Genomic DNA, 12,322 nt, shown 5'->3' with positions numbered 1-12,322 from the left:
CGACGTGCTTTCCCCTGCCCTGCTCGGGGTCTCCTCTGCAGCCACCACCAGGGTTGGGGGCAGATGTCAGGGCTTCTGTCACCGGCACGGGGCATGGTGCTGTGATGGGAGCAGCTGGTTCCTGCCCTCCGTGTCGCAGCCAGCTGTGGTGGCGGTGGTGGTAACGCCTCGGGCTGGCCGCCGTGCGCAGTCGTCCTCAGCGGGCAAATCTTTGAAAATCTTTCAAATGTATTTCAGGAGCTGCTCGCAGACCACAGCCCGATCATTTGTTTCGAAAGATAAACTGTCGTCATTGCTTGTGAAGGAACATTTGTTAACCTTCACATTTCATAAAACGCTTTCTTGCTCATTTTTTAATCATGAAAGATGAAATTGGATCTCGAGTTGTTATCCTTGCGGTATCACCTCAGTCTCCAGCTGTGTCAAGATGTATCTTTCGATACATTTCATCTGAGCAAATAGATTTACCATTTGTTTCATAATCACAGTTCCAGCATTTCTACCTCTAATTATTTTTGATAAGCAAATGCTGTTGGAGAGGCTGCTTAAGGGATGGAGCAGCTCAGGAGGCTCCTCGCAGCCCCCGTGCAGCAGAGTCGCGTTCGTCTTCCTGCACGTAATTAAACATTCACCCAGCTCCAGGTCACGGGCACGGCTTGGGTGTCACACCGGGATTTCCCAGGAGGATCTGACAACGTAAGTTTTGCTGTGATGTGTTGATGAAGAAGGTAATTTTTCCTTTTTACTCGGTGTGGTGCCCTCACACGAGGAAAGGAGGGTCAGGATCGCTTTGACAGGGGCAGAGCAGTTGCTGCGGCGTGTTTGCTGTGCTGGTGTTGGGAAAGTTTTCCATTGCTTAAATTGATCAGGGCTTTAATTAGACTCTAAAGAAAGTGCAAAATCTGCATTAAAAAATGATGGTGAATTGGTAAGAGAGAGGATTTTCTGCGAAGTCCTGATGTCGTCCTCAGTGGATTTTGTAGAAATTCTTTTCCCCAGCTGCCCACGGGTTTTTGATCAGCGTTGGAAACTCAGCACGGCTCGATGCTGCAACCCGAGCGTGGTGTTGGTGCCTGGGGCAGGCAGAGCAGCCCTGGGCACCCCAACAGCCCCTGGCACTGGCACACTGCGATGCTGTTTGCATCTCGGGGGCTTTAACTCCACCTTTACTGCACGCCACCATGGGCATCTCTGAGGCCAGAAGAGCCACCTGTCCAGAGCTGGGGTTTCCAGTTGTTGGATACTGGATTTTGGTCTGTTTAAGCGGTGTGCATGTGTGCACTGCCTGCTTTTCACGGGACACGTTCAGTGTGGGAGGGGAGGCAGAAATGCAGCGTGCCTGAACAAATGGTGTCTGCTCAGAGCCTGCAAGTGCTGCTAAATCGAAGTGCTGTTCTTGCATCGTGACAGGGAGCGTCTTGCATGCTACATAGGATACCCTCACTTCTACACTTGGTATCTGTACAGATTAAGGAGGATTAATTAGGCTCAAAATACAGTGTGGCTTGGCATTGGCAGCATTGCTGTGCTTTGTGATGTTAAAACACAGATTTTTTTTCTTCATACTATCTGGTCCAGGAGTTCCTCACAGCCTGTGCTTTTCAGGATAAACAAGCAACGTATGTTTTGTTCTCTTGCTTTTTTCTTTTTTCTTTTTTCTTTTTTTTTTTTCCCTGCACAACCTCCCAGTGAGGCGGAAGGCTTATGTGGAGTATTTTTCCCGGCTGTGAAATGCTGCCATGCCTCTTGTGCTTTCAAACTTGCAGCTTTCTGACTGCTGTCCTCAAACTCTCCTAAGAGGAGGTGCTCGACAAGTGCTCAGCAGTTGCAGAGGCAGCCAAGATGGGTTGTAAGGCCAGTGGCATCAGTTACACTACAGTTAGGCTGGGACAGGAGAGGAAGACCAGGACTTCTACCTGTGATAAGAGCCCCTGCCCCGCTGTAAGTATCTCTAGAAAATATGGAGGAGGAGACAAAAGGAGTAAAAATAAGTGAACATTCGTACAAGTTCTTCAACTGAAAACACATGCCCTTGAGCAACCTTGAAGTTTATGCCCAGTGATTTCAGAGCTAGTGTGGTCACCCAGCCAGGGGCCCTTGTTTTAAGTCCTCTCGTTGCGCTGTCTGGGAGTGACAAACCCTTGGGCATGCAAGATGGAAATTCCTTTGGACTGAACTTGAAGGCATCATGAGAGGACAGCCTGACCAGCTTCATCAGTATCAAAATGCATTTCCTTTCCTGCAGCTGATGTGACCTCCCACTGCAGCCCTCCTGGAGAGGAGGGTGCACCAGCTACGATGTATTTACCCTGCTGAAATGCCGCTCGTGAAGGCTTTCTCTGAATATTACACGAATGCTGATTACAGGGAAGTTGGGAACCTCAGGTCTGAAGTCGCTTTTAAGCTTCCCCTTTTCATCTTTTCAAGTGATGTTCAGGCTTCCCTGCAATTATTGGCACCTTCGGTACTCTGCTCAAACCAGATTTGTAGCTCAGTATATTTATAATACGCTCAGACAGGAAAAATTCTGATTGAAAGCTGGTAAAAGCTATCCTCACTGTAAGGCGAGTTGGCTTGTTTCAAGTAGTACAGGGGGAAATCCTTTCTTTCCGTAGCAATGAGGTCCAGGTAGGTGAAGCGAGCCTGGTTCTAAGCGGTCCTGATGGATCTAGGAAATAAACAGCAGCAGGAAGGGAAATAAACAGGGAATAAACAGGGAAGGAAGGGAAAGGGGTATGGGAAAACCTGCTTTTCCTACGAGCTGGAGAAAGGGTATGAGCATGGGGTCCGTACCTCTTCAAAAACCTATATATCCAGATAATTGGGTATATAAATATAGAGAAATATAGTTGTGCAGGTAACTACTTGCATGTAAAAAATGTAGGTACTTATTTGTAGATAAGTGTTTATTCCTTTTCCAACTCATAATTCTCAGCTTTCACTGTTGACAAAGCCTATTGTTTTGGGGAATTATCAGTCTCAACTCAGCAGTTTAATTTTGAACTTGTCTTGTTCTAGTATTGTTTAAAAAAACAACACAAAAAAACCCTCACAACCCATCCGTTCTGTACCATTCGTTATTTACAAGTGCTTATCCCGGTCCCTCTTTTTTTGCTTCCTTTAGTGAAGTCAACGGCTCCAAAATTTTCACTCTATGCAGAGGGAAGATTCTTCTTCCTTGCTTGAGAGCTACAAGCTAGCCAGACACCAGGCCAGAGAGGAGGAGGAGTGAGGATTCCCTCCTTGCAGCCAGTGACTAACACAGCTCCTTGTTTGTAGTGATGACAGAAATAGGTAATTGGTTTCTCAGTTCAGCCAACTTGCACATTCTGGTCTGAGCAGGAAAAAAAATAAAAAGGTGCTAAATTTAATGTCATTTTATAAGAAGTTTCTACCCATTTTCCTACACTACGCACCCTTTGCCATTCTCTTCTCCCCCCAGACCTGCAGGGTGCTGATGGCTTTGGGTATACCTTGAATTAATAACTTGAACTAACTTGAGGCGTATTCACAGAGCTCATGAGGTCTGGATCATTGTGCAGAAGACTATACTTCAGTCCAAACAAGACTTTCTGTAAAAAAACATCCTTCAACAGTTGCGTACCGCTTCCAAGAGCTCTCCCCTCTTTTCCCATTAATTCATTTGCATTCGCTGCTGCTGCTGTATGCCAATTAGCTTTAATTTTTACTATACACACTGACATCAATGGCCAATGAGAACAGCGCGTAGCAGGGTTTTTAGTGTGCCTATAAACTACAGAAAATTGTCCTTGGACAAACTCCTGCTTTTAGACTGGCTGACAACAATAGACATGGTTAAGTTCAGGCTAAGAGCCATTAAACATAATTACTACCACAGGGTAAAAGTTTAATTGTGTTAAATTTTAAATCTGCATAGTCTGTGCTTATTTACAAGCTGGCTAGGTTGCCTTGTTACATAAGGGGGAATAAATCTGTGCTTAAAAATTGTTGCCTTTTATCTTCAAAAGCAAGATTGAAAAAAATGGTATTTTTAGAAGCAGCAAAACAACTCCAGACCGAACCCTTTCTGTATTTCCAGCTTCTTTTATGCCAATGGCACCAAGCTGGTAAGTAGATGCTGAGCATCTTCTGATAGATTTTTCTAATGCGCTTAAACTTTCTGTGCGTGAGTGTGTGAGAGTATCGCATCTGTTACGAAGGTGTCTGGGGGACAGAATGCAGATCAGTGTGCTCGTGTGGGGTTATTTTAAATTTAACCACAGATGGGGCTTGTGGCGGAGGATTTTCTTCCTCTCCCTCCTCCAGCAATGTTAAGCTCCCCACCTCAGAAAGTTTCAGCTCAAGTAGCTGCTGGGTAAGTAGGTATCAGAGGTGGCAATTTTTTATTTTATTTTTTTTTTTTTACAGGCGAGGAAAAAAGGCAAAAGTCCGTGTTCATTTTGTTTTTCTTCGAGCAGATTAAAAAAAATATTTGTTTCATGTTCACTGAGCTACAAGTTGCAGCATATTTTTAGAAGCATGCTGAATATACAGGGCTCTAAGTCACTCCCTGAAAAGCAGATTAAAATTAGGAAGTGCTAGGATAAGTGCGAAATGTTCATCGGCTGGGAAAGGCAGGGGATGGAGGGCTGTGAAACTTGATGGAAGAGAAAAAGGTTAGCGTACGGGCTAGCTGGGAGCTACATTTATGTAGACATTAGAAGGCAACACGATTTCAGCTGGACAGAACATAAGCTTCAGATCTTATGCAAACAGTCAAAGCTGTTTAACAATTGGTTTACCCCCAGCCCCCTGAAAGGAGACAGGTGAATACGATGCCAAATACATTTTTCATGTTTCTTAAGCTAACTGTTTAAATAGTTAAGTGAACATCTGTCCAAATTTCCCCATCATTTCCATTTAGAAAAGTCTCCTATTTGAAGGCTGAAGAAAAGCGCCTGCTTAACAATGCAAATGGTGCTGTCTGGGGCCCCTTTATTTTGTTTAATCTAGATTGAGCTCCACACAACTGTGATGCTAATGAATAATGGATATTTTATACTTGTGCGCGTAGCAGTGCTGGGCACAGAGCAAATCTAGGATTAACCTCCCAGTTTCCCTGCCTAATGTATTGGGCTCTTTTTTTTTTTTTCTTTTTTCTTTTTTTTTTTTTTTCCCGAGTTTGCTGTGACTTGGGCACTCTAAAAACGTACACCGGGTTTTGTGGAAAACGGCAAAACCGCAGCAAAGCTGTCAGGTGTTGCTCTGCTGAAGGGAGGCACTCGTGCAAGGGCGCAGCTACGCTGGGGGAGGGAGGGAACGCGGATGGCTGCATCAGGGCTTGATTTGCGAGCGGGTGCTGAATGCCGGGGCTTTCCTCTGCCTTTCAGCCCTCCTGTGATGGAGTCTTGGGGGAGGATTTTGGAGCGCTCCCTTTGCAGTTTTTCTCTCCTGCCCCATTGTAGCACAAGTGCTTCTGTTCGGTTCCTGTTGTTTCAGGGAAAACATGCTGCTGCTTCTTCAGAGGAAGTCTCGGGCTTTTCCCAGCGGGTGGGGCGAAAGGCTGCTGGTACCACCTCCCATGAAATATAAGGGGAGCCTTTTTCTCCAGCTCAGGAGCAAGCTAACTTTGGTGGCACAGCACGGCGAGGGCGGGAGAGTTATGCGGAGGTTTCTATAACATTGCTGAGTGGTTTAGTTCACAATTACTGGCCAGCAATAATTAGTATTGATTAGCTTGGCAAATTGCAGGTTTAGAAATTGGTTATGGATTTTCCTGATGCTCCTCGTCTGTGTGTTGTGGAATCAGCCAGAACCAGTGGCTTGAAACGAGCCCCGAGCCCAGGGCTGTCTGTGGGCAGCGACGCGTTGCACGCACGGAGCCGCAGCCGTGCAGCAGGAGACACCTCCTTGCACGAGCACAGCTCGTGTCATCTCCAAAGCCAAGTAACTGGCCATGTGTGTATTGACCACAGATGCAGGTGGAACGTGGTTTTCTTGGCCTGTTGATTCACACCCCGCCTGGTTTGCCTGGCTTTCGCGTGGTGGTGGCGTACATGGGGGCCTGCAGGAGCTCCTCGGAGATCGGGGCCGTGGGAAGGATGCTGCCATCGTGGCTGAGTCCCCCGGCAGGAGCTGTAACAGCAGCAGACATCTGGGGAGACAGATAGTGAAAGGCAAGATGAAAGTGGCAAAGCCTCCAGTGCTGTAGGGCTGTCCTCGAGCACCAGGGAGCTGAAGTGGAACGGCTGAGCACGCCGGCTGGGCCTCGGCGGAAGGGCTTAGCTGGCTCCCGGGAGGGACACAGAGGAGGGGACACAGCCAGGGAGGAGGGCTTGCCCTCCTTGAGATGCTTTGCCAAACACTCTGGTGCTCGTTGCTAGAGAAATTGTGTTTTTTGCCTCTTAAACAGCAGGTGAGCGAGGCTCTTGGCAAGCCCCCCGGCAGCGCTGCTGGCCAGGGGTGCCACAGCTCGCCAGCCCGTGGCCACGGCAAGGAGGAAGGGCAGCTCCGGGCACCTTCCCCCAGCCCCGGGGGCAAAGAGAGGTTTTGACTGAAATTTTGTGAGCCCCGAAATAGCACACCGAGTGTTTAATGCTGTTCTCCATTAGACAGCAAATTAGCCCTGGGCTTGCAAAGCAAATGAAGTTTTCATCTTGACAATCAGAGCCTGCTCACCAGGCAGTTTTAGCCCAAGTTCCCGCACACTGGCTGGTCAGCGAAATGGAGACTGCAACTTCTATTTATTGGTGCAATACAGTATTTGATACTGCTAATTACACTTAATTAGTCCTTCCACCATTTAATTAAAATGGCTTCTAATGATTGTGCTTCTTTGGCAGGCTCTTTGGTACCACCGGGAATTGCGCTGCCTGCAGTAAACTGATCCCTGCCTTTGAGATGGTGATGAGGGCCAGAGATAATGTTTACCATTTGGACTGCTTTGCCTGTCAGCTCTGCAACCAGCGGTAAGGACACAGTTATTAGACACACAAACATGAGCTAATTTATACCTTTGCCTGCAAAACAGGGAAATGTACGACCCACGCTACCTTTCGGGGGCTCGCAGCCCGCTGGCACGGTGCAGGTTGGCGCAATAGGCTGCCTGTGTGAGTACCTGTGGCCTTTCCTGCAAATCCCCCCGGAGCTGGTGGGAGCTGGGGGGGGGCGAGAGGGGCATAAAGACTGCGGATCTGGATGCTGTTGTACGCAGCACAGCTGCTGCTGAATAAAACAAACTGCCTCAGCGTCCTTTCAGCAGCCACACTCTTCGCAGAACACAGCTGATGGAGAATGGATGTCCTCTGGCAAACGGATTAATTTTATTTTGCTTAAATAAGGTTTCTGGCACCCTCAAAACTGGGGAGGGCTGAGAAGAAGGAGAAAGAGGGAGAAGCAGGAGAGCAATACTCTAGATAAGCCCTTTCCAGCACTAGGAACAAGTCCCTTTAGTTGCTGTGTAATTAACGGGGGATCTTGGTGCAACTTTAAATGGGATTTGGGTATTTCTGCTGGGTTTAACCCAGTGGAAAATGCATGTCAAAGTGTATAACAATGGGCGGCATGCAAAATTTTCCCATGGACTTATCTGTAGCTAGCTGAATCTGGGAGGGCTGTGAAAAATCATCCCAGTGCCCTATTTGTTGGTGGTTGTAGGCAGCAGGGAAGCCCATGGAGTCAGGTGTAATTCAGTATCCCTTTTTGATACAGACAGACAGCCTGGTCATAGACAGAACCGAAAGCACTTGCTGTTCTTGCTGCTCATTTAGACAAGCCATAGTGCCTGCCCAGGAGCCGAAGGCTGTGCTTAAGGCACAGGGTGCATCTTCTACGCTGGTGGAAGATTAAACGACATCAAACTAGAAGGCAATGATTTGGCCTGTGTGAAGGCGTGAGAGAGACAGCAAGGGGCGAAAGATGGCGAAACTCATGGGAGGATGGAGACCTTTATTCTGTGAAAGTCAAGTTAAAGCCTGACTTAAAAATTTACCACTTGCTTGCCATAAAACAAAAGCCACAGTAGGACCTCCAATGACATGGCTCTACAGGATGCCATACCACACAAACCTCCTCCACCTTTCCCACTAACCCGATGGGACCATGCAAACTGGAGCCTGGTCCTTCTTCCCTGTCCATTGATGGGGATTTTGGTCGCTGGGATAAATGGAGCGCGCCGCTTCGTGCCGGAGCAGGGACGAGGAGCGTTAGAGGAGCGGTTTGCAGCTCCGGTGGTTGTACTCCATCACATTATTGAGCACAGAGGCGGTGTTTGCTGGAGGTGGAAAACTCTCCTATTAATATTGGCAGCTTCCCTGCGCGGTGGCAGCGCCGAGGCGGCACTGACATCTAGTGGCTCCTGGCCCTGGGCCGCCGCTGCTCGCCAGCAGCATCGCTGAACCACTTGCCCGCTCTTCGTTTTGCTGCTCACAGCCACACTTCTGCAAGGGCTGTGGTCGCTGGTCAGCAGCATGTGGCTGCAGGCAGAGCTGGTCCGTTCCCTCCCCAGGATGCTGTTCCTTCACGCAGCTGAAATTGCTGCTTTGGGAGGTTTTTCTCCAGAACTGGGAGCGTTACACGGTGCTGCTGAGCTCGGCCCTCAGGCTCAGGCTTCCTTCCCCAGTGCAGGAGAGGGCTGCTCCCAGGCTCCCCCCGACACCAGGAAGGGGGCATCTCATGCATCCCTCCTAGCAGAGGCAAGCAGCCCCTCTGGTCTGTGTGCACGGCAGTGCTGAGAGCCTGCAGGACGAGGATTTGTCACCGCATCCCTGCTTTACACTACCTCCTGTCACGTAAAGGCTTGGTACGGCCTAGTTTCCATTTCGGGATGGGAGCTGTTTTCTCTGAAATTTCATCTTGCTACAAAGGCTCGGAGGCAGCTCTCTGCCTTTTGAGGCTGCTGGCACTGTTACTGCCCTCGGAGCAAGGTGCAGTCCTGCTCTGCCCCTCGCATACCCCACGTACGCTGCCACTGGCAGGGCCCAGGCAGTCCCACCTGGCTGACAGTCGCTCTTTGGTGCACGAGGGATTTGCCCGGTTTGGGGCAAGCTGAGCTTTCCTGAAAGACGTGCTGAGTAGGCAGCATAGAGCTATGTGTAAGTTGTTATTTTTGGCTTAGATCTGAAAGCTACAAACACTTATGACTTATCCTCAAGAGATTTGGGCCCGAAAGGGCAGACTGAAAGTGTTCCTGTAACAGCAACACTGCACGCTGAAGCAGAATCGTGGGCTTAAGTAAACCTGAGTCAAAACTGCAAAGGTGGATGCCAAAGCTAGTTTGGAATCAGTGACCCTGCCTATTTCTGCAGCTATGCAAAGATTTGATTGTAAAGACTTCTCTCCTGTAGTCCTCTTCCAGCTTGCTTACCCTTCTTTATTAGCTAGGCTGTGTACAGAGTGTTAAATCCAGCGCAGCAAAATCTCTAATATTTATACAGAGCATGCAGTGTTTTCATTAGCTTCAAAACTGGGTCTGCAGGTGCAAAGAGGCAAAGTCTCCTTTCCTGTGAATGAAGCCCTTCTCCCAAACTGTCAGGGGGTCTCTGGGTGCCCCTTGCTGTGTGTTTCAGTGCTCCCACACGTACGTACTCCAGCTCCCTAGTCTTCCAGCTTCTCTTGCTCCTTCAGACCCAAGCCAGGGTTGACATGAGGCAGCTGGTGATGATGCTGGGGACAAGCCATTTTTGTGTTTCTCTTCCTGGAGATTTATATTGTACTTCGGGTAACGACAAGCAGCGGAACGCAAGCTGCTGTGGTGTTAATTAGAGTGAGTAAACTGCTGGTGGGGAATGTGGTTTTCTGGAGTGTGTGCACAATACAATTTTTAGCTTAAAAGTTGTTAATTTAAAGTGAGATTCATTTTGAGCTTTTTAATACAGATAAATAGATGAACTTCAGAACTACTAAAGCACATGCCACAGTGGGAAGAAGGTAGGTCTCCAGTGAAATCATGGTTCCCACTTCTCTTTGTACTGTTGGCAAATGAGTCATCTTATCTGCATCTTGTCCTCATGTCAGACATTTGAAGGAGCTCTAAAATGACCACTCCTGCTCTTGTAGCACAGAACATGCACTTCTGTGGAGATGTTTTGCCCATAGGAAGCTGGGTTACAAATCTAGAAAGTGTTTTAGACAAGGAGCTAGCAATGTCCCTGCCAGAGCTCTGCCTAAGAGCAAGCAGGAATTTGAGGTCCTCTAAATCCTCTGAGGCCAGGATCATCTCCCCCGATCTTCCTTCAGCACCCCCTAAACTCTTGGCCCTGCAGCGGGGTGTCCCTGTGGGATCAGCTGCCCTCCGGCGCGAGGCTGTGGGTTACGGGATGCGGCGTTTGAGGTCGCACTGTGCTCTGTCCGGCCATCATCCTGTCAGCATGGTGGGCAAAAAACAGCCCCTGGATTGGGCTCGAAGGGCATTGTGTGTTATCTTAAGAAGAAAAGATTAGCTTCTAATTCCAGAGCAAGCAGACAGGGTGAAAAAGCTATGGGCTGTCAATTTATACCTCTCAGATACTATATGTGGAACTTTTTTGACCTTAATGGTCAAATAAAATTGTTAAATATCACAAGCCTCTCTGTCAACCTCAATACAAACAGAACAATTTACATGGTATATAGAGAGCAGTGCCCTTCGCTCAATGAAGATAAAGGTTAGGAGTCCAGCTATCAGGAAATTTCTATTTATTGTTCAGCACTGTACACAAGGGGGTGAGGAAGGACTTAATAGCCAGTCCTTGCCTTGAAATTAGTGTAAATACTGCCTCACCTGAGGGAGCTGTGAAAATATGGATACCAGCACAAGCTTCACATAGGCTCTGCGTAAGATATCACCTGCTTGATTTCCTAAAACCTCCCATCTGCAGGCATCTTCTCAGCTGTTCCTGGCCTCCTCCCCCTGTCTTTGGCCCCAAACTGCCTCAGGTATCCTCTGCTCTAGCCCGTGGGTGCAGCAAAGGCAAGGTGTTACCTTTGCTATTATAATGGGGTGTCTTTTGCTGGACAAGTTAAACCTTTGTTTCTTTTTCTTCTGTAATAAAATCACCTGGTTCAAAAAAAAAAAAAAAATCCTGTTCATACTGAGACGGGTTGATTCTTTTTGTGTTCCAGATTCTGTGTGGGAGACAAATTTTTCCTGAAGAACAACATGATCTTGTGTCAGATGGACTATGAGGAAGGGCAGCTGAACGGGAGCTTCGAGTCCCAGGTTCAATAACAAACCCTGCTTCGCTGGAGCACTGTGGATGGACGCTCGGCCGCACCAGCAGCGAGGCGTCTGTCAGCTTGCCTGCAATATTTTTTTAATTCTTGGTCCAGAGAGGACTATATACATTGTAGTACTTTTCCCCCCCAACACAAAGCAGTTACAATTTTAGATGTACAGTTGTGCCTGCTTAGCTGAGCACTGCATTGCCTGTATGTTTGTGAGTTTTTGGGGTCTGGGGGAGGGCTCTGTACAGTCTGTTTTCTGTATATAAACTGGAACATTTATTTTATGAAAAATGTAATGCAATTTTATTACTGGTGTGAATTAAAAACTATGAATGTTTGCTGGTCATCTTAGCTGTGGTTTGTTCATGCGGTGGGAACCTTTATTTCCCGTGCCTGGTGGTGAGCACACTTCTGTAAATACATAACACGTATCCCTGGGACTTGTGTGCGTAGCAGCAGAGGCAGGAGTTTGCACAGCTGATCTGCGGGACGAGTCCCTGCTGCGAGGTTAAACCTTGCAGTGTGAGCCACACCGAGACTCCTCCAAAATGCTGCCGTGCTACATCACAGGAGGGAGGGAGCCCCGTGGGGGTGGTGGCTGTGGGGAGCAGTCAGTGCCACTTGTTGGAGCCCAAGCAGACAAGGACCAAATGCTGATTTAGGGCTGAGCCGCACGGAGTTGGGCAGGGCACCTCCAGTGGGAAGGCCCTCACGGGCCTACTTTGGCCTCAGGCTCCCCCAGGCCTAGCTGTTCCCTAGGGATTGAGCAGAACGATGATTTCAAGGCTTGGACGTGCAGGGAGGTTTTCCTGTGGGGCAATGCTTGTCCAGGTCTGTCCCAGGGCTGATGTCCAGGCTGAACGCAGCCTGGCACGGCTGCGGCATCCCCTGCCCCGCAGCACTCCTCGCTTACTCCCTGCTGGAGGCCTTGACCTCAGGCCGAACAAAAGCGGGCAGCTTGGAAACATCTCCCGCAGAAAAGCTCTGACCTGTGTTCCTGCTGCGATGCTTTGTGCAGTGATTTTCAAGGTTATGCAGCTCGTGTGCAGGGCCCTGGGCTATACCAAACAAATTTCTTCGTACGGCAAGTGTCACTTCAGTGCAGTGCACCAGGAGCTGTAAAATGTGGCTGCAATCCCATCCACGTTGTTGTCTTGCT

At 48.5% G+C, this 12,322-nt stretch overlaps 1 protein-coding gene across 5 annotated transcripts in view; it reads left to right on the top strand.

Moving 5' to 3' along the window:
• The window catches only part of LMO1 (LIM domain only 1), a 64,895-nt gene extending 53,386 nt beyond the window's left edge, over positions 1-11,509 (top strand). For all 5 annotated transcript variants that reach the window (XM_068685245.1, XM_068685244.1, XM_068685243.1 and 2 more), the window contains 2 exons: positions 6,804-6,929; positions 11,062-11,509. In XM_068685245.1, coding sequence (XP_068541346.1) covers positions 6,804-6,929; positions 11,062-11,167 — 232 coding nt within the window. In that variant the 3' untranslated portion in view covers positions 11,168-11,509. The remainder of the gene's footprint in view (positions 1-6,803; positions 6,930-11,061) is intronic.
• Positions 11,510-12,322: the final 813 nt, after the last annotated feature.

The sequence above is a fragment of the Anas acuta genome, chromosome 5 (assembly GCF_963932015.1).
Source record: "Anas acuta chromosome 5, bAnaAcu1.1, whole genome shotgun sequence".
Taxonomy (NCBI): domain Eukaryota; kingdom Metazoa; phylum Chordata; class Aves; order Anseriformes; family Anatidae; genus Anas; species Anas acuta.
This window is presented reverse-complemented; position numbering and strand designations above follow the sequence as displayed.